Raw genomic sequence first — 20,849 nt, 5'->3', positions numbered from 1 at the left:
GGGACCAGCCTTCTGTGTTGCCAAGCCGAGATGCTGGAGTGCACTCCTTGCTGAAATAAGAGCCTCCCCATCTCTACAACTTTTAAAAAGTCTCTAGACACATTTAGTCACCCAACTTTTTTAACAAAACTTGAGGTTTAAAATTGTTTTGAGGTTTTAATTGTTTTACGTTGCTGTAAACTGCCCAGATATGGAAGTTTGGGGTGGGATAAAAAATAATAAATAAATAAATATCCCTAAGATGAAAAAGCTGCACCCTTTGAGCAACACTGACTGTTCACCACAACTGGGCAGCAAGGGTTCCTAGGGAAAGGGCTGGTGTACGACCATGAAATTTGCTTTCTTTGGAGATGTGCCTAAGGCCAACCCTGTGCATTGTATGACTTCTCTATTAGAACAGGCTTTGAAGCGCTTAGAGCTAGATTTTTTTTTAAACACCCAGCTGTTTGGTGTCTGTTTTTGGTATTGGTGTTCTCTCTCTCAAACATTTAGACAGAGTCAAGCTGTAAATTACTAAATAAAATAAGTTTTTTTTAAAAAAAAAAACCAATGAAATCAGCATGATCAGTATGTAGTATGTTTACTGTTGCTGCTGCTGCTGCTAAACTTCTGATATACCCATGCAAACCATCCATGTTGGGAGGGCAGTCTAACCTAAAACTAAGGCCTAGGGAACCACAGCACAGCCATCTTAATATGAAGTCCCATAACTTTCCATGCCTCTTCCACACTGGAAACTAAGGGGTTAATTCCCCCAGCCCTCTCTGCCCAGGGAGGTAGCCTTCTTAAGGAGTTAATCTGCTGCAGCTGTTGGTATCTTACTCTTCCACTAAGAGAAACATAGACAAGGGGCCCATATAACACCTCTAAGAAGATAAGGGAAGGGGCAATGAACAATAGACAGCAGATGTTGGGGAACTGATACAAGTTAAGGGATGGTCAATTGTCTTGTTCTGATGTAAACAAAGGTGGATCTGCACTGATGATAGGCTTTGCATTCCTTCTAAGACTTTTGTTACACCATGGTAGATGACTAAGCTACGCTCTGTGTATAAATACTTACCTGTAACTGGGGGTCTTCGCTCTCGATTTGGGTGTGCCCCGAAAGCCTTACTTGCTAGCAGTAAACATCCCATAAGCTCTTCCCTGTGTGTGTGTATTATTTGGCGTCGTGCACCACCCAGACAAGAACCAGCTTTCACGGTTATATCACTGCCATGCTTATTTCCTTAGCTGGGTATCTCCATCAAATGTTCACCTTAACTGTCTCTCACACACCTTTTTTTGTGTTGAAATGGAAAAAGCACACATTCCCAAGAAATTTAACCCCACTGCTTCATTGAAACTATTTCATCACTACTGTTTCCTAACTTCTGTTGTAGCAAAGCCCTTTGGTTTATCTCTGCTGTATCTCACTAAAAGATAAAAGGCTAAATAAAGCTATTTTTAGCCATCTGCACTTGGAAATTGCTCATCACACACCCTTCCAAAGAATGCCCAAGAGCTAAGAGTTTCACTTGCACTGTTAGAAGACTGTTTCAATCCAGTATTTGCAGCAACTAAAAGAAGTTCCCAAAGTAGATCTCAAAATATTATACCGGCCACACAAGCAAAACCAAAGTGTTCCGCTTTTATTGTGAAGTTGATGGAGTGGCAACAAATTGAAAATTGCTCTCTTGTCTCTTTCATTTTCCATGGTGGCTGCATGGGGTGAATCAAGGCCAGCGCTTTCTTTCTGATAATTGGTACTAGACTGCAAAGGTATTGCTTAGCAGGAGAGTCTACATACAACTCATGACTCCAAGGGTTAGCTTGGGGTAGCAGGTGTTGGCCCAACAATATTTCCCACTCCCTCTTTGGTCCCTCATCCACAAAACTGGAGCTTTACAACAATGTTTCAGACAATACAATCATAGTATATTATGGTCCTATAACTTTAATTAATTACTTTAAATGGCCTTACTTGTTTAAAGAAGCCTCATTCATTCACTCTCTACTCCAGAACAAACAGCAGAAGCAAGTATATACACAGGTAGGTAGAAGACTCCAACAGGCTGCCAGGGGCTCGACTAATCCCTTAGCTTCCTTCATGGCCAGGGGCTGGGCTAGTTGAGATCAGGTGTGGTGGGATGTGCCCGTGCAGGGTTGTCTCCCCTGCAGATTTCAGCTGCCCTGATAGTGTCTTTCTCCGCACCCCAGTCTTTGCTCCCACTGGGACAGGAAGAGAAGACAAGCATGGAAAGCAGACTGAGAGGCTTGGCCTAATAGAAAACAACAACAGTATTTGCTAAGAGAAACCTGGCCCATTTTCTGAATATGTCTGAAAATGTCAAGTAGGCTTTATTAATAAGGTAAATAAACCAATATTAATTATGTTATCTCTGTAAGTATTTAATGTATAGCAAACTCTTTGCTCCCCTAATAACCTTTTCTGATATCCCTCTGCTCCCCCAAACTAGTCATCCCTGATACAATGACATGTGATTATGTTGTTCTGGAGGGGCTTAAGATAGGTTGTAAGATGGTAAGACAGGGGTTAAAGGAGAGCTGTGACTGCTCAGTAAGCATGGATTACAAAGGTAACCCCCCCCCCCGTAAGGTGGGAACTGAAGGAGTAAGAATGGGATTGGACAAGCCAAGATTCCTTGCCAGGGATAATGAAGGATATGTGTTAAGGAAGGAGAATTGGCCTTGGAGGGAAGAAGGAGCTCATCTGAGAAGAGCAATAGTAAGTGGCATAATGCAGTCTTGGGTAATGTCTTATTCTTGGACAACAACTTCCATCATCCCCAGCCTTTGGCCATTGTGGCTGGGGATGATGGAAGTTGTAGTGCAAAAGTTACCCAATACTGGAATAATGTGCAGCATAAGAACAGGTAACATAGGAAGCTGCCTTATACTGAGTCAGACCATTGGTCTATCTAGCCCAGTATTCCCTACACTGACCGATAATGGCTCTTCTGGGTTTCAGATGGTAATATTTCTTCACTCTATCTGGAAATGCCAAGTATTGACTCTGGAACCTTTTGCATGTAAACCACATGCTCTTCCACTGAGCTAAATCTTTCCCTGTGGGATGTGGATAGGGTCAACCTTGCTATGAAGTCAAGGGGGAAAGTGCCGAATGGTATTGAAAGGGGTCATGTTTTGACTCCACTATCTGTCACTGGAATTTCATTTCACTCCAGTGGTGTTGCTTTTAATTGATACCTGCTTTGAATATTTGAGATGGAGTACATTATAAATCTAGCCGAATGCATGTCACTCCTGTACCCCACCCCAATTTATGTCATGCTGTGAATTATAGAATCAAACAACCAAAAAGGAGGTGTTCTTATTTAATTTATTTTGTTTTACATATTTTTATACCGCCCCAAACTTACATCTCCTTTATTGCCCAGTTTACAGGCAATTTCATCTAGAGACATTCTGGGGGAACAAAGGCAGGACTTATTTGGGCATTCCAAAATGGGGAGGCAGGGAAAACTAGATTGTCTGGAGGGAAGAGTCACTGTAGCATCTTGCAGTTGGAGCTGTACTAAATGATGCCAGGGTGTCACAACTTCCCTGAGGGAAGCTCCATTCTAATTGTCTAATAAGATATTGGTGTAACACATTGGAAAGCACCTGCATCTGAAACACAGGAAATCAGACACAGGCTCAGGGGAAATTCCTGAAATCCAGCTTGCCAGAAAACAGTCCAAAAGGTGCAAGAGACATACTTATTGATATCTGTAGTATAAATCCCAACTCATTTCAAGCTAATGACTTTTCATCAGAGAACTGTCTTAAAATTGCTGAAATGTTATGATGAAAAACTGCAGCTGGATTTTGTTGCCTTCCAAAAACACATAGAACAATAATAAACTGTTTCTTATAATAAAACATAAATACTAATATTTTTTCAAGAAAAATATTACATATTCAAAACTAAACAAAATGGGATCAAACTACAACCTGAAAGTAGCATATGTAAAAATGACCTTATGAAACTTAGTGCTATCCTATGCACCTTTACTCAGATATATGCACACTTACTCCCAGCTAAGTGCTCATAGGATTGCAACTTGAAGTTTTTACCTGGAAGTAAGTTCTAATGAACACAATGGGACTTCCTTCTGAGTAAACATGAATGGGATTGTTGTGTCCAGACCCAAAAAGGATACACAGAACAGCCCTGCTGAATCAGGCCCAAGGCCCATCTAGTCCAGCATCCTGTTTCGCACAGTGGCCCACCAGATGCCATTGGGAGCCTACAGGTAGGTGTTGAGGGCATGCCCTCTCTCCTGCTGTTACTCCCCTGCAACTGGTACTCAGAGGCATCCTGCCTTTGAGGCTGGAGATGGCCTATAGCCCTCAGACTAGCAGCCATCGATAGACTTCTCCTCCATGAAGTTATCCAAACCCAAACCATGAAGCCTCTTACAACCAAAGGAGTATAAACATTTAAATTTTCAGCCCCCCCCATTTTACCTACCTCCCCCAATTTATATATAGCATTATCTGTTGCCCACCTAAGAAGATTAATAATACCTATGAAAAACAGGCTATCATAAAGGAAAATTACTTAAAGTGGTCATTGAAATTAAAAGGACAAGTAAGGCATTCCCTTGCTACATAGTAAGGCAGTTAACAAGATGGTAAACTGGGTAGGAGAAGTGCCCAACCCAGCGTTGGGAGCTGTGCGAGCTCCTGATTCTTGGTCTAAACATTTACATCTTGAATGTGCAAAACGTTTTTGCAAACACATAAATATGAAGTGGACAGCATCCACAGTACTACTGGTACAATGTGTGTCTGTGCAGAGTGATTTCCCCATACAACCTTTCTCTGTACAGGAAATAAAACAGACCTATCTCTCTCACTAAGAGTTACCTTGCAGTATAACATGGTATATTAAGACTAATTAAGCGAATGTTCCCATATTGCACAGCAATTGGTTGATGTGTTTTTGGAAGAAGACAGCTCATCTGGCGGTGACTAGGGGTGTGCACAAAACCAGCAGGCATGGTTCGGTTCGAGTCCAAGCCAGACCTAAACTGGACTGGGGCTGCACCGTCTCAAATCCCCCCCCATGTTTGGTTTGGGGGGGGGTTCACAAACCTTTTGTATGTGTGTACTCACCCCCTCTGGGGCTTCTCTGAGGCAGTGAGGGGGGTCTCCAGAGATTCCCCCTCCCTCACCAGTCTCCATTGGGCAAATCTCCTTGTTTGGGCAGTCTTTGGCCTGTTCCAGGCCACACACCCATCATGGTGGCCATTTTGGGGGCCTCTGCACGTGCCCAATGGGCTCAGGCCATGCAGGGGCCCATTGGGCATTTGCGGTGGGCTCCAAAATGACCGCCGTGAAGGGATGAGGCCTGGAATGGGCTGAAGACCACCAAAACAGAGTGAATTGCTGCATAATGGAGGCTGGCGAGGGGAGGGGGAACCTCCGGAGACCCCCCCCGTGGCCTCAGAGAAGCCCCCCAGAAGGGATGAGTAGAAAATAATTTTTTTAAAAAGATTGAGAAACATCCCCCCCAATACACACACACACACACACACACACACACACACACACACACACACACGGCTGGAGGGGTTTAGTTCAATACCGAACCGGGCGGTTGGTTCAATATCAGACCATGGAACCTGTTCGCACAACCCTAGCAGTGATTTGGGAGCGGGCCTTCTCTGTTATCACTCCTGGGCTTGTGGAATGCACGCCCTATAGATATCTGTGGCATAACATCTTTGTCCGCCTTTACAAGAGCCCTTAAGACACTTTAAGAAAAACTCCAAAACTGGCTTTTAGTAATTCTTGAATTTTTAAAATTGTTTTACTCATGGTTGTTTTAATAGTTTTTTTAAAAATTGTGCATTGTTGTTTTTATGGATTTTGAACTGCCTAGAGCCTTCAGAGTCAGGCGGTATATAAGTTAAATTAATAAAATAATAATAATTATTATTATTAATAAATTATAATTAGTTGCCAAAATGCAAATAAAAATTTCAAAACCCACTTTAGCTTCTGCAACACATTATGAGGAAGTAGGCTACAAAAAGTTTCAGAAAATAATCCCATCATTTGTGAATGATATTGTAAGTGGCTTTTTCATTCTTGGTATTCACACCAGGAAGATCCAGGGCATATTAGCTTTCCAATATATGTATCAAAATGACTTTGTCCACGTTACACACACATGCACGAACACACACTGGACCATTCATTCTTTGTGAATTACACACTTCTTCTGATAAAAGTGGCCCTCAATCTCACAGATTGGCATCCTGACTGATTCACAGTAGATTTCATTAGGGATGTGCACGGACCGGTCCAGAGGCCATTATAGAGGCCTCTGAACTGGTTCAAAATTGGGCCGGTCCAGCGGGGGGTGTGTGTCTCCCTTTAAGGGCGGCGGGGTTTGCACTTACCCTTCCCGCCACTTTCCCCCCGCTGCGCTCTGTTTTTTTCGAAGGTTTGGGGGATGTCAGCGTTCCTCTCTGCCACCCCTGCCCCCATCCTTGTCCAGAAATATCATAAGTAATGAGCGTGCGTGCGCACACGTCACATGCTGCGTATGCAACAGCAGACACACACACGCTCATTACTTCCCATCTTTCTGGACAAGGATGGTGGCAGGGGCAGCAGAGAGGAACTCTCTCACCCCCAAAACTTTTGAAAGAAACAGAGCGCGGCGGGGGGAAAGCGGTGGGAGGGGTAAGTGCAACCCCACCTTAAAGGGAGACACACCCCCACTGGACCGCGCCTCCGCGGTTCTGTGTACATCCCTAGATTCCATGATCTGGCAATGAGATGGATACATCAGATATCCAGAATCTCAGAATTAACTGTAACAAATAATGCAGAGATTGTCCAATACACTTCTCTAACCATTTCTTTCATCATAAGTGGCGAGTCTCTTACATTTAGCAGGGGGAGAGTAACTGGCCCTGTGTGTGGGGTCCCCCCCCTTTTCCTTCTAGCAACTTTGGAATGCCTGGACCAATATGAACCAAATTGGGTACAATTGTAGGGACAGCTTGTAATGGTGTCCTCCACCCCAATTCAAGATGGTGGATGCATAAACATTTGAGGCACAAATGAACTAACTTGTGGACCGCCTAACCCATTTGAACTAAATGTGCTACTGGTACAGGGACACATAGGGACAGTTCAAGGGCATTGTTTGTAATGATGTCATCCACCCTGATTCAAGATGGCAGACATGTGAACATTTGAGGTGAAAGTGGGAACTGATTTGGACCAAATTTGGTACAGTTTGACAAATAGGGACAAGTTTGACACATAGGGACACCTCAAATGCATTATTTGTGATTATGTCATCCATCCAAATTCAAGATGGCAGACGCATGAATGATTGAAGTGCAAGTGGGCTAACTTGTGAACTGCCTAACTGATTTGGATCAAATTTAGTCCAGTTGTGGAGATAGTGAAAGGAAAGTAGGCAGATTAGTTCTTACTAGAACTTATTTTAAAATTTCAGCTAGTACTTGGCATCTGGTTACTCCATTGCTGTGCCACATCCAGAGTATAAGAACAACAAGAAAAAAATATCTGACAGCTACTAGCTATCCCACAACATTTTCTCTGAAGACTCACCAAAATCCAAGCCTGATCATCTTTGAAAAGTCATAGGAAAAGAAAGATTGTGCCATTGAGTCGGTGTCAACTCCTGGCAACCACAGAGCCATGTGGTTTTCTTGGTAGAATACAGGAGTGGTTTACCATTGTCTTTCTCCTGACCAGTATGAGATGATGCCTTTTGCTGTTGTCACTGAAGTGAGCATCTGGCTCCAGCACCTTCCTATATCGCTGCTGCCCAATATAGGTGACTCCAAATATATATTTACTAGGCACAGACCCGGGTCTCCTGATCAGTGAGACCTGGTTTGTAAAGGGAAGTGGGGAGAGCAGGCTAAGCTCGCTCTCCCCGCAGATGAGCAGGGAGGAAGCCCTGGGCAGTCGGATCGGCCGCCCACACGACTGCCAGCTCCATGACGAAGCCGGAAGGGGCTGGGGAGTTCGGGGCTAGTGCAGTGTGTAGAGCATACTGGAGAGACCCCCGAGCTGGGGGGCTGCTTTTCAGGGGCTGCTCCGCAAACCTGGTTTAAGGGGAGGGCTAGTTTGGCGGGTTAATTCCCCTAGCCCGATTTCGCCTGATCGTGGGAATAGCCTCACAGTCTGGGAAACACAGTGGTGGGGATTTGAACTAACAGCCTCTTGCTCCCTAGGCAAGCTGCTTCCCTGCTGCCTGGTGGACAAAGTTAAGCATTCAAGGCATAAGAGAGAGGGGTTTCTTTACATTTTGTCACTACTCTGATTTTACTCAGTATTTTATGTTGCTTTAAAACTGTCTAAATCGGGATATTTTAAATTTAAGATGACCACTATCTCATTTCTAACAGCTTTTAATTTTATTCTTAAATTCAAGAGGTAGAACTGCACTAATGTGCAACAAAGACTTTCCATTTCTCAAGAGTGTATCTAGTTTTAAAAGCTAGGAATGCTTGCTGTATAATTATAATGTTTATCTTTTATAAATAATCATATTAGTTCCATTTTATGACTATAATATTCGTATTCATTTTTCAGGTCTGACATCCCTGATAATTCTCTTTCCTTTTTTTAAAGAAACACCTTGAAAAACTAATATTTGAAAAATTAATACTTTTGTCTTGCTCAAGAGCCCATGATTTGTGCCTCTTCAAGATACTTCACCTTGTGATGTCACTCCCTACTTACTCATGATTCTGCTTTTTTTTTTTTTTGCTTTTGGGAAACATTTCAAATATGCAAATAGTGAAATTGAGAGTGAGGACTATCCACCTGCAAGCCATTACCTGACAGGTCAGAGGAAATTTCCTGAATAGCCTTCCATGTATATATATAAGGAACCAGAGCTAGGTAGTTAGCAGTACACAACATCACTGCGAAGTCTCCCAGCATCCAGGTAACTAAGGTAAGTACTGGAATTACAAGATGTCTCAGTGTGCTATATTTTTACTGGCTATTAAATTAATTCATCTTACTAGTTAGAAAATGAAATGTGGACTTAGTTTTATTTATCCACACCCAGATATGGAGGAGAGAGAGAGCCTGCTCTAAATTTATTTTCACGCCAACTTAAAGCAGATGTTTGGAAGAATATTGAATTATTATCCATAGGACAAACTTACATGTACATTCATAAACAAGAATATGACCTTTTAATGTAACACTGTGGGTGTCTTAATATATCAGTATTTAAAAACACTTAATATATCAGAAATTAATATTTTTCCTATAAAGCCAGATTTTCAAAACTGCTTACCAGTTTAAGTGTACTAATTTATGCCACTAAATCAAAAGATCTCTAAAGCACTTGTGTCTTTTTACAGGTGTGGTTTTGGATTATCAAACAATGATGAACATGGGCCCTGTCTCCTGCCTTGTTATCCTTTTATTTCTCTTTGGCAAGACTGTGACCACAGAAAGTAGAAACCTTAACTTTGGCCAATGTGAACTGAGTGGTGTATCTTTCCAGGAACTAAGAAATTACTTTGGTGCAATCAAACAAACTGTTGTAAGTATCGCTTGAAGATGCACTGCTGTTCATTGATCTGAAACTTGGAGGTCATTCACACAACCAAAAACTGTGTTCTATCCAGGTTTGGTAGCTGTGTGTGCTCCCAATTTTTGGTTGTGTGGAAACAAGGTAAGAGGAAAACCTGGGTAGAAGTGATTGTGTGGAAGCCAAGTAGGAGGAAATGCTACCCAGGTTTTCCTCCTACCTTGATTCCACACAATCACTTCTACCCAGGTTTGCCTCTTACCTTGCTTCCACACAACCAAAAGTTGGAAGCACACACAGCTACCATACCAGGGTAGAACACAGTTTTTGATTGTGTGAATGACCTCATTGTGTTAAGGTTAGATTTATTATTCAAGGACTTACTGAGCCACAAGGATGTATTTTCGAGTGGTGCAAGCAATTGCAGAAGGAACGGGCGATTCCTTGGTCTGGAACACAACACTGATGTACTGGAATATTGTTGGTCAGGATGTCAGACATTGCTACTAGCTGAAGAGAACATTTCTTAAGCACTTTGTTGGGGCAGCTGCTGTAATAGAGAAAGCGCTTCCTGAAGAAGATACTTATACAAATGGAAAGGGCTTTTGGAGGGAATAGAGAGACATGCAAATCATTCCGCCCTTCACACCCAGTGCACCACACAAGAAGCCTTCAGCGCATGCAGAGACGTATCTAGGGGAAATAGCACCTAGGGCAAGCACTGAAATTGTGCCCCCTGTCCAAACATCTGACACCCATCTTTCAGATAACTTTACCATAATATCAGCTCAAAAATACAAGTCAAGCTCGTTAATCTTTTAATATTTCAAAAACTATTTAGCAGTGGACTTAGCCAGACCAAAAAAGGCTGGAAAACTAAAATTTCAGTATGCTGGGGCTCATGAAATACCCAAATACTATGTGGAGGTGTACTTGGAAAACTAAACAGAAGTGCCTGTCTAATTCTCTACTATGCATTGTACATAAGTTTTAAAAATAAATGGAGAATTGGACTTTTCCCAGATACTCTGTAAATAATTAAAGGATATGCAGAGTCAACTGTGTCACTGCTTGGAATATATTCTAGTCTTTAGGCAGTTAAAGGCAGTTAAAATGAGAGAAAGAGAGCAAGAAACTCCCAGTGGGCCTTAATACCAAGGATTTCACACTGATTCAAAGACAAACTCACCATTAATAGCCATATCACATTTAACTCACTTATCACAAGAAGCAAAGTAAGAGCAAATGAATACAATCCTAGCTCATAAGCTTCAGCTCAGTATTCACAAGCCCTGATTCTCTGTACATAGTGCCAATCTGAATATATGTACAGTGTCTTATATTATATTAATTTTTTCTAAAAAAATGTTTACCTGTATAGCCCCTTTGGGAGGCTTCCTAAAGGCTGTGGGGGGAGGGTCTGCAAAGATTCCCCTCCCCCACTGGCCTCTAGGGCCTCGCAGGGACCATTTGAGCATGTGCGGTGGCCATTTTTAAAAATAATCTTTTTTTAAAAAATGGCCACTGAAAACAAAATGGCCACCGTGCATGTTCAAATGGCCTCTGCAAGGCCTGGCATGACCTAGGGCAGGGATGGGGAACCTTGGCACTCCTGCAGATGTTGGCCTACAATTCCCATAATCCCTAGCTATTGGCCTCTGTGGCTGGGGATTATGGGAGTTGTAGTCCAAAAACAGCTGGAGTGACAAGGTTCCCCATCCCTGACCTAGGGCCTCACAGAGGCCATTTGAGCATGCATGGTGGCCATTTTGTTTTCGGCAGCCATTTTTTTAAAAAAAATAATTTTACAAAATGACGTCCCCTTCAAGTGGCGCCCGGGGCACGTGCCCTGCCTGCCCTACCCTAGATACGCCCCTGAGCACATGGATAGTAAATGCTCCTTGCAGACCTGCAACTGCAACCCTCTTTCAGTCACTGCAGGTCAGCCACAAATTACCAGCAAAAATACCTTCTTTAGTTAAGAACTCCAAACTAGTGATGGGTGAACCCTTCTCAATCAGGTTCAGAAATGAAGTAGGAAAGAAAACACTATTTCTCCTCAACTTGGAAAAAAGTTCTTTATTTTTGCCTCCATTTCTGAGTCTGTTCCAATCCTGCCACATCTTCAATGATGTAAGTGGGAATGTGGCAGGATACAATCTGATTCAGTCTCTCCCACAACTCCCCAGAAATTCCCAACAGCCTTCCCTCCTCTCCAAGCCCTCCCGCTTACCTTTCTCATGATACTAGCACAGTGGTAAGATGAAAATGACAAGACATTTATCTTCCTCCTCCCCTCCCTGTGGCCTGGCACGGAGACATCAGAAATTGCTAGAAGCAAGGAAGGCTAGATGTTGTAGTCTTTCCAGCACTACTGACCCATGGCAGAATTGTGGGGGACTATGAGAAACTGCCAATTTCAACTTCTGAACTATCCAGAAAAAAGCTGGGTGGTATCACTGCTCTATAGCTGATATAGTTCCACACGCTCCATGACATCCCCATTATGTGCTGAGATGCTTGAAGAGAAGCATCACTTGTTAGAAGAGGAGTCCGAAGTGTGTACTGGATATGGATGAGAGCCAGGGATTTGGCTCACAGCTCTGCCATAGGGTATATTTATTTATTACATTTATATCCCTCTTTTCCTCTGAGGAGCTCAGAGCAGTGTACATGTTTATTTTTATCCTCACAACAACCCTGTGAGGTAGGTTAGGCTGAAAGATATGACTGGCCCAGAGTTGCCCATTCATGGATGAATGGGGATTTGAACTCAGATCTTCACTCTAACCACTACTCTATGCTCCTAAGCATTCTCTTTAAGGGCAGTCCCTAGAATAGCCTACAGGGGTCTGATGGCAGTGAAGTAATTCTGAGGTGATGCACAATGTGTGTGTGTGTGTGTGTATTTAGCCAAAACTTGCAAGTCCCTGGGTGAAAAGAAGGCAGTTTAACTCTCTCAGGGGAGCAGGTTTGTGACTGCTGTCTGTCAGATGGATGGGACATTTTCCCAAAAAGTCAGGTTTCCATGGAACTCCATGCAGCTCATGTTCTTCTTACTGCCGCATTAACACCTCTGCTTGAAACCTCCCTACTCCAAGTACCATTTTGCCAATTTGAAGAGGGAGGGTCTATGTGAAGATTTACATATATAAGGAGGGTATATGTATGGAGAGTAAATGTAAGGCCTAGTAAATGAAGGCTGCATGGGGAGAAAAGCATAATGAACTGCAAGACTGGTGGATTAATGGCACTGTTCCCTCTAACAGGGATTCCCAGATGTTGTTCACTACAACTCCCAGCATCCCCAACTGCAGTTGCCTTTGGCTGGGGATTCTGGGATTGTAGTCAACAATATCTGGGAATCCCTGTTAGAGGGAACACTGATCAACAGCAAACATCCCAGAAATGATCATGTGGGAGATTGTGTGAGCAGAATTAGGTGCCAGGCTACAGTATCCACAAGTCTAGTATGGATCCTTATCTTTCACACTCCCTCCCCCATTTCCATTTCTTCTTCTTCTTCTTCTCACATGATTTACTTTTTTTCTAATTTCAGCAGACTCAGGATAACAGGACTGAGGTAGTATTACTGAAGGAAAGTGTCCTGCTGGAAGTCCCGGTAAATACAGCTTCTTTTAAAATACTCAAGTGCTCTGAGCAGCTAATTTTGTGAAGGTCAAGATACATATTGGCTAACATCCTGACATGCTTGTCCTTTTTAATTTCAATATGACTTGCTTGAGTAAATTTAGTCAGGATGTAAGTTGAGTCCATTTGTGAACAATTTTTATAGGATGGAAGAAAACACTTCAAGCTTTTAGTGATCATTATCTTAATACCATACATATATAGAATCCAGATAAGTTTTCATGTCATGTCTGTTAATTAAGCCTGTTTAGATCCAGATTGCTTTCATGGATCTAAAATCACTTCAGATTTGCCCTAGTTCTGCTCCCCTCCACCCTTTTATGCCATATGAAATGATGTTTGAATAACAGTGCAGAGTGACTTACCTTATCCAGTTCCTTTGTTTGTGAAGAGTTTTTTGCAAGCTTTCTGTCATTCAGAGGTGCATTAACCTCCAGACCTTGGGGACCTGGTCTGGTCCCCCAAATGGCCACGAGGCCTCGGCAGCCACCCCTCACCCACCCCAGCAAACCACCGGTCTAGTTATCAAACTGAAAGAAATATGGATTGTTACCATTAAAGTTTCATGTTTTTTTTCCTTCTAGCTGTCAGAAAGCTGCTGCTTACTACGTCACTTGCTGAGGTTTTACGTTGAAAGAGTTTTCAGGCACTATGAAGCAACAAGCAACATGCTTAGAAGGAAAACCAGCACTTTAGCCAATGCCTTCCTCAGCATCAAGACAAATCTGAGAGTGTGTGTAAGTATGATTTTTGATTCTGGCTCTTTATGCCATAGGACTCTAATGCCATGAACCTGTGCTTTGTGCATCCAAAGGCCCTGAACCCCCAAAGCTTATAGTAAGGGAAATACATCTTACAAATTAAAAAGCTTCATAAGAACAGCCCTACTGCATCAGGCCCAAGGCCTATCTAGTCTAGCATCCTGTTTCACACAGTTGCCCACTAGATGCCTCTGGAAAGTCCACAAGCAAGAGGTAAGGGAATGCCCTCTCTCTTGCTGTTGCTCCCCTGCAACTGGTATAGTTTTCTGGGAGTAAGTGAGGCAGATTTCTGAATCCAGGGTTGCTATATAAACTTACATTTCATTTAAGCAAAGACAAATGTAGGATAGTTTGATATTATTCCATGCAATGGTTCTAAATATGAAGATCTTCAGGGGAGGTTCATCTGAGGATGCTGCCAGCTCATCTGGTGGCAACTCAAAGGCGTGCCTTCTCTGTAGTTGCCCCAGGACTGTGGAATGCACTTTGTGCTGGAATTAGAGCTGCTCCATCCCTGTTGGCATTTAGGAAACAACTAAAGACACATCTCTTCAGCCAAGCTTTTTAGTTAGTTGGTGTGTTTCTATGGATATTTCAATCTGCATTTTATGTTTTAACTCTTACATTTTTGGTTTGGTTTATTTTCTGAAGTGGGCGGTATACAAATTCATTAAATGAATGTTTCCTCTGTTTTTCTTCTTCAATCAGCATGATCAAAACAAATGTGCCTGTGGCGAAGAGTCCCACAGAAGACATAAAGTTGTATTGGAGGAGTATGAAAAGGTAATTTGGCTTGTCTACTTCTCCTCTATGCTATTGAAGATTCTCTTCTTGTTATAAAACACAAAGAGACACACCCCTAACTTGAGTCCACACTGACCCCTTACCCATTTTCATGACAATGCAAGTGGGGCCACCATCGGTACCACACCACAATCCAAAGGTACCATGTCATTTTGGGATTTTCCCGTGCCATATTGAGCCTACCTTTCAGGTCACTTCCTGTTCAGTGCTGAATGCAGAACTATGTCTGCTTTTCAAAAGTGTTTATCCTTGATATAATTCTGCCCAAATCCAACTATCTCCCAATGCTTTATCTGTTTAACTGTCAGTACAATAGCAGAGATTGAAAATATCTCTCTGTTTGGTTTTTGTGGTAACTTTAATAACACCATATACATTACAACAAAATATTTATTTTGAAGAAAACGATGTTACCTTACTGGGAGTGATCCAGTGAATACTTATACTAATAAGTATAATTATTATACTGAATATGCCAAGTATTCATTGGATTCCCAGTGAAGAGAAGTATCGCTGTTCATGATTCCCTTTGCCTTTGTTCAGTCTTGCACCTTTTCTTGGGAATTAAAGATGATTTGTCCTTCTGAGACTCCATTACTAATTAATGTAGATTACTTTAATATATTATTATTATTTCAGTTTCTATACTGCCCTTCCAAAAATGGCTCAGATTATGATGACTGTATTTCTTTGGAAATATTATAGATGTCATTTTATAAGTGCTGGCCAGCATTATGTGCAGTTCTTAGATTTCCAGTAGAACATTCAGACTTGACTGCAGCCTTGGAAGCAATGACATCGCTGTAGAGAATTGGCAGTAGCACTACAAGCACTGCTGTACTTTCCCCCCATTCACTACAATGGGAATAAATACAGTAATGTTGGTAGTACTACCACTCATTCTCTATAGCAGTGCCGTGAATTCCAGGTGTGCAGCAGCAGCACCGCAAGTTCAACCTAAGAACTGTACATCATGTTAGCCAATGTTAAAAAGCAATCTAACTGTAAGCCAACATATAATTACTTGGAAAAGTCCTAGCAAATAATCCTTATTGTATAAATAAAGGATTTACATACAACCATCAACCTCATATTGCTTAAATATTCTTCAGTAATGAACATTTTTAACACCCTACTTTCTCCCCTGCTTTTCTCCTTGCAGCTTGAAAAGAATATTGCAGCAGTCAAAGCTCTGGGGGAGATGGATGTTTTGTTTGCCTGGATGGAAAACATCAGAAACTAACTCTGCATTAGAGAAGCTGTTGAACGGAACACTAAAAATGGCAAAAAGTGGTTTTTCATTTCAAGAACTTAAACAATATTGATATTTATTTAATTTATTTTGCAAAGCCCATGTTTACAATTTAGTAATACAGCTCTTGTAATGACATCTCTCTCTCGATTGTGCTAAGGTTTCTAGAATAGGTGGGAACTCTCTTCTAGCTTAGTTGGTAACTTAAGCCAAAAAAGACTTCAGGAGCTTGTGAAACTCTTCCCTCCTTTTGAGTTGGGCATTTAGGAGTTCTTGGCTAACATGATGTATGTTATAACAGTTCCATAACACTGCACTCCAGGACTGCTGTGGACTTCTGAGGCAGCCTCAATGCTGTTCAGAAGCAGCGGTAGCAGAAGCAGCTTTTCTATAAGTTTCCTCATTCACAACAATGGGGGGACCTACAGAAATGCTGCTTCCACAACCACCACCTGAATACTGGCAGGGCTGCCTTGGAAGTCCACAGCAGTCCTGGACTGGAGCGCACTCGCAGTGTTATGGAGTCATAATACTGTGTATCATGTTAGCTCCTGAAATTCCAAAAACAGCTCAGGAAAACTTCACCAGAATCTCTCATTTGCACTGGCAACATCCCTACCAGTTTTTTCTTGGCCCATATTGCCGATATAAACTAATGGCAGAAGCCTGACTGAGTTCCATGGAATTTAAATGAGGATCCTGTGACAAAAATCATACTATTTGTTTATAGCCCAAAGCTTACTAATTTAACATTTCACAAAGCATTAGCATTTCAAGTGACATTTTTCAGCCTCTGTAGGTTTGACACAGCAGAATGACTGTCTCTTTAATTACGTTTGTGATAAAATTTGCTTTAGAGTACAATGTTATTTATTATAAGTATTATTTTTTTACTCTTTTATTTATATTTTAAAGCCTATTTACTGAGGTTTTTAACTTATTAAAGTTGTAATTATTTAACTTAACTAGGATTTGGTGCTACAAAGTGTCAAGGTACATATTCTTGTAAGCTAAGAATAAGCACATTTTTTTAAATTCACATTGTGTTGAATTTTGAATTTTTTAGAAATACTACTCATGTTTGTAATAATGTCAATGTTTGCCTAAATAAAGGAACAATATTTTTAACAATGAATTAAATGTGTTAAATTGATACTTCTGCCTTTCAATAAGCTGTAGTATATGCAAAGGTGAGAAATCTGTATATCCTTGTATCCAACCCCTAAATATCTTTAAAACATACAAGTACAAATGCTGGCTGCTATACAATACAGACCCCTTCTTGAAAATCAGAAAAAGGGGAGAGAGGAAGAGAAAATGCTCCTTTAAAACCCCATTCTACCATTTCCCCAAAACTTCACTTCTGAACAAGAATGTGTGAACTATCAACACCAGTTCACACATTACACAAAAGCAAGGAAACACATTACACAAAAGCAAGAAAAGGAGAAAGTTAGGATCAAACTAAAAACTACAGTACCTTAAGCATACGACTAGGACTAATGGTTTTATTTTAAATTTTTAACTTGCTGCTGGATTGGCGTACTGCAGATTGAAACCATGGAACAGCAGAAGGGATTTTGTTTTAACCCTCTCCCTTGCCATGCTATTGATCTGGATTGGGTCCTTGGGCAGTTTTAAACACAAAGAAGCGCTTCACACAATTAGTGTGAAGCGCCAGGAGGGTTTGTGCGGGAGAGCAGGCTTAGCCCGCTCTCCCTGCACACAAGCAGTTGCTCATTGCTGGGCGGCTGGATTGGCTGCCCAGATGAGTGGCTGCTCCAGTCGGGCGCGCTTGCGCCCGGCTGTGGCTCCATGGGAGCTCCAGGGATTGGGGGAAGGGGAGCACCGCTGCACAGCACTCCAAACCCCAGGAAGTCACTACGTGGTACCTTCATGGGCCCCTCTCCCACCCACCCCGAGTGTGCCAGCCATGGCTGCACACAACCACGGCTGACACATGAGCAGAAAAACAAGGTTAACAAAGTGCTTGCTCTGTTAACCTCGTTTAAGAGTTTTAAGTCATCGTCAGAATAGCTTCAAAGCAATCTTAGGTTTGCTTAACTAACATTTCAGAAACAACTCCATTCCCCACCCCACCCCGATTCTCCTTTCCATTCCTTTCTGACTTAATCCCCTACAGTCTCTACAGGATCCCCACAGGGATAGATTAATTAATTAATTAATTAATTATATGATTGTTAGATCGAATACAACAGACAGCTGCTATTTACCCTAGAAAAACAAGTTCTTCTAGTAAGAACTAATCTGCCTACTTTCCTTTCACTATCCCTACAACTGGATTAAATTTGGTACAGATCGGTTAGACAGTTTACAAGTTGGCCCACTTGCACTTCAAACATTCATGTGTCTAACATCTTGAATTGGGATGACATCACAAACCAGTGGTGCCTTCTATCAGCTTCGCCTGAAACGCCAGCTGTGCCCGTTTCTTGAGACAGATGACTTCAAAACAGTGATATATCTGCTGGTAACCTCCAGACTGGATTACTGCAATGCGCTCTATGTGGGGCTGCTCTTGTACGTAGTCCGGGAACTACAGAATGTGGCAGCCAGGCTGGTCTCTGGGTCATCTAGGAGAGACCATATTACTCCCATATTGAAAGAGTTACACTGGCTGCCGATATGTTTCTGGGCAAAATACAAGGTGTTGGTCATAACCTATAAAGCCCTAAACAGCTTGGGCCCTGGGTATTTAAGAGAACATCTTCTTCCGCATGAACCCCACCGCCCATTGAGATAATCAGGAGAGAGCAGTCTGAATTTGCCACCGGCTTGTCTGGTGGCTACTCAGGGACGGGCCTTCTCCGTTGCTGCCCCGTGGCTTTGGAATGCGCTCCCTAGTGAAATAAGAGCCTCTCCATCTCTGACAACTTTTAAAAAATCTTTAAAGATGCATCTATTCACCCAGGCTTTTAACTGATATTGTTTTGGTTTAATGCTGTTTTTAGAATATTGTTTTAAAAATTTTTAAATTGTTGTTTTAATTTTTTTTTAAAACGCCACTAATGTTTTCCTTTTTAAAAAAATCTTGTTGTAAACCGCCCAGACATAAGTTTTGGGTGGTATAAAAATATGTTAAATAAATAAAATAAACTATGCATTTGAGGTGTCTCTACAACTGCACCCAATTTGGTTCATATTGGTCCAGGCATTGCAAAGTTGGGGGTGGGGGAGGCGGGTGGACAGAGGGACAGAATGCCGGGTGATCTCATAAGCCTACTGGAAAGTAGACTAAAAAAAGAAAGAAATGCAACAATGCATTTCTCATTATATCTAGCTTTACCTCCAGATTTCACCTGTGGCTTGATCTTCGCACTCCAGGGGTTACTGAAATGGCCCTTTTACTTGTTATGCAAGAAGCTGAGAAAGCAGAAAGATGAATCACTTTTGACTTTCCCTGTTTCAGTTCAGACAGATACGTGGAGTCAAAGCAAATTACAACAAACTGCATTTTTAAAAGGTGTGCTTCATCCCAGAAATGCCTCTCTTTAAACTAAAAGCAGTTGTCACAGGGAATTCTGATCAGGATTGTGGTGCATGGAGTGTGATAGATTTATCTTTTTCCCTGTTGCTCTTTTTTCACCAAAAATTGCTTCCCTAAAGCTGTTATTTGCACCAAATCAGTTGTTTTTAGAAGCAAATAGTAGAGATGTGCACAAAACTTGAAAACCCAGTTTGGTTCAATAGAACCAGACTCAAACCGGGTCCAGTCCGGTTTTGTGCACCCGGTCTGGCTCAGGTCTGAACTGATTCAGGCCTGACTCAGGGGGTGGGGGTGGATTTTTTTTTTTAAATGGCACTTACCACATTTATTTGTTTGTTTGTTTGTTTGTTTGTTTATTTTACATATTTTATACCGCCCAAAACTTACATCTCTGGGAGGTTTACAACAAAGTAAAAACAATATTAAAACATTAGTTAAAAACAAAAACAAGAAATTTAAAATATGACAATTTATAATTTTCAAAACAATATTCTAAAACAACATTAAAAAACAATCAAAACAGTATCAGTTAAAAGCCTGGGTATACAGGTGCGTCTTTAAAGACTTTTAAAAAATTGTCACCATTGTGGAAGTTGGGCGGGGGTGCTGCCACAGCTGTGGGAGGTCTCCTGAAGACTCCCCTCCCCCCATCGCCCTCTCCCTGGTCTGAAATGGCCCATTTCAGGCTCTGTGCATTGACAGTGGCCATTTTGGAGGCCACTGCGCATGCTCATTGGCCATTTGCGTGGCAGGGTCATGTGCAGCGGCCTCCAAAATGGCCACCTCCAGCACACAGAGGCCCAAGACAGGCCAAAAACAGGAGGCTGGTGGGGGGAGGGGAGACTTCAGGAGACCCTCCTGCAGCCACTACAGCACCCTCTGAAGCACCGCAATGGCAGTAAGTTCACTTTATTTAAAAAAACAAACTCTGAACTGGCCCTGGACTGGCACAGTGGGTTCAGCTCGACCTTGAGCCAAACAGAACTGGTTCAGCTCAAGGGCTTGCCCTCAAACCAGGCCAGTTCAAGAGCAAGCCACCTCAACCTCGAACCAGTTCGCACATCTCTAGCAAATAGCAGTTTTGGGGGAAATCTTCAGCAGGACAGCAGCACACCAGGTGAAAGAGTTAAGTTAATTAGGCAGAACTTGGTGACTACATAAGGAGGCGATTCTCACGATTGCCAAAAAAGCAGGCTAAGGGAGCATAGCCCACTTTTTAGCAGTCGTGTGCTGCAATGGGAGCAGCGCGGCTCCCGGCAGCAAACCCCGCTGATTCCCCTTCCCCTTAGCCCAAGTTAGCAGAGCGAGTGCTCCGCT

The 20,849-nt window shown here is 42.2% G+C and overlaps 1 protein-coding gene across 3 annotated transcripts; it reads left to right on the top strand.

The window, feature by feature from the left end:
• Window positions 1-2,013: 2,013 nt before the first annotated feature.
• LOC128324876 (interleukin-20-like) lies at window positions 2,014-16,402 on the top strand. 3 transcript variants are annotated; one of them, XM_053249998.1, is made up of 8 exons: window positions 2,014-2,032; window positions 2,200-2,351; window positions 8,807-8,965; window positions 9,384-9,568; window positions 13,116-13,178; window positions 13,792-13,944; window positions 14,677-14,751; window positions 15,935-16,402. In XM_053249998.1, exons 4-8 carry the CDS (start codon window positions 9,407-9,409, stop codon window positions 16,013-16,015), a joined length of 534 nt encoding a protein of 177 aa, XP_053105973.1. In that variant the 5' UTR covers window positions 2,014-2,032; window positions 2,200-2,351; window positions 8,807-8,965; window positions 9,384-9,406; the 3' UTR covers window positions 16,016-16,402. The 3 variants fall into 3 exon arrangements, 2 of the variants coding, with proteins under 2 accessions (XP_053105973.1, XP_053105974.1); XM_053249999.1 differs by lacking the exons at window positions 2,014-2,032; window positions 2,200-2,351 and adding an exon at window positions 2,629-2,728; XR_008307140.1 differs by lacking the exons at window positions 2,014-2,032; window positions 2,200-2,351; window positions 8,807-8,965; window positions 9,384-9,568 and adding an exon at window positions 12,468-12,527.
• Window positions 16,403-20,849: the final 4,447 nt, after the last annotated feature.

Source organism: Hemicordylus capensis, chromosome 4 (genome assembly GCF_027244095.1).
Source record: "Hemicordylus capensis ecotype Gifberg chromosome 4, rHemCap1.1.pri, whole genome shotgun sequence".
NCBI classification, from domain to species: domain Eukaryota; kingdom Metazoa; phylum Chordata; class Lepidosauria; order Squamata; family Cordylidae; genus Hemicordylus; species Hemicordylus capensis.
Note: the sequence above shows the minus strand (reverse complement) of the source record. Positions and strands in the feature narration are given on the sequence as shown.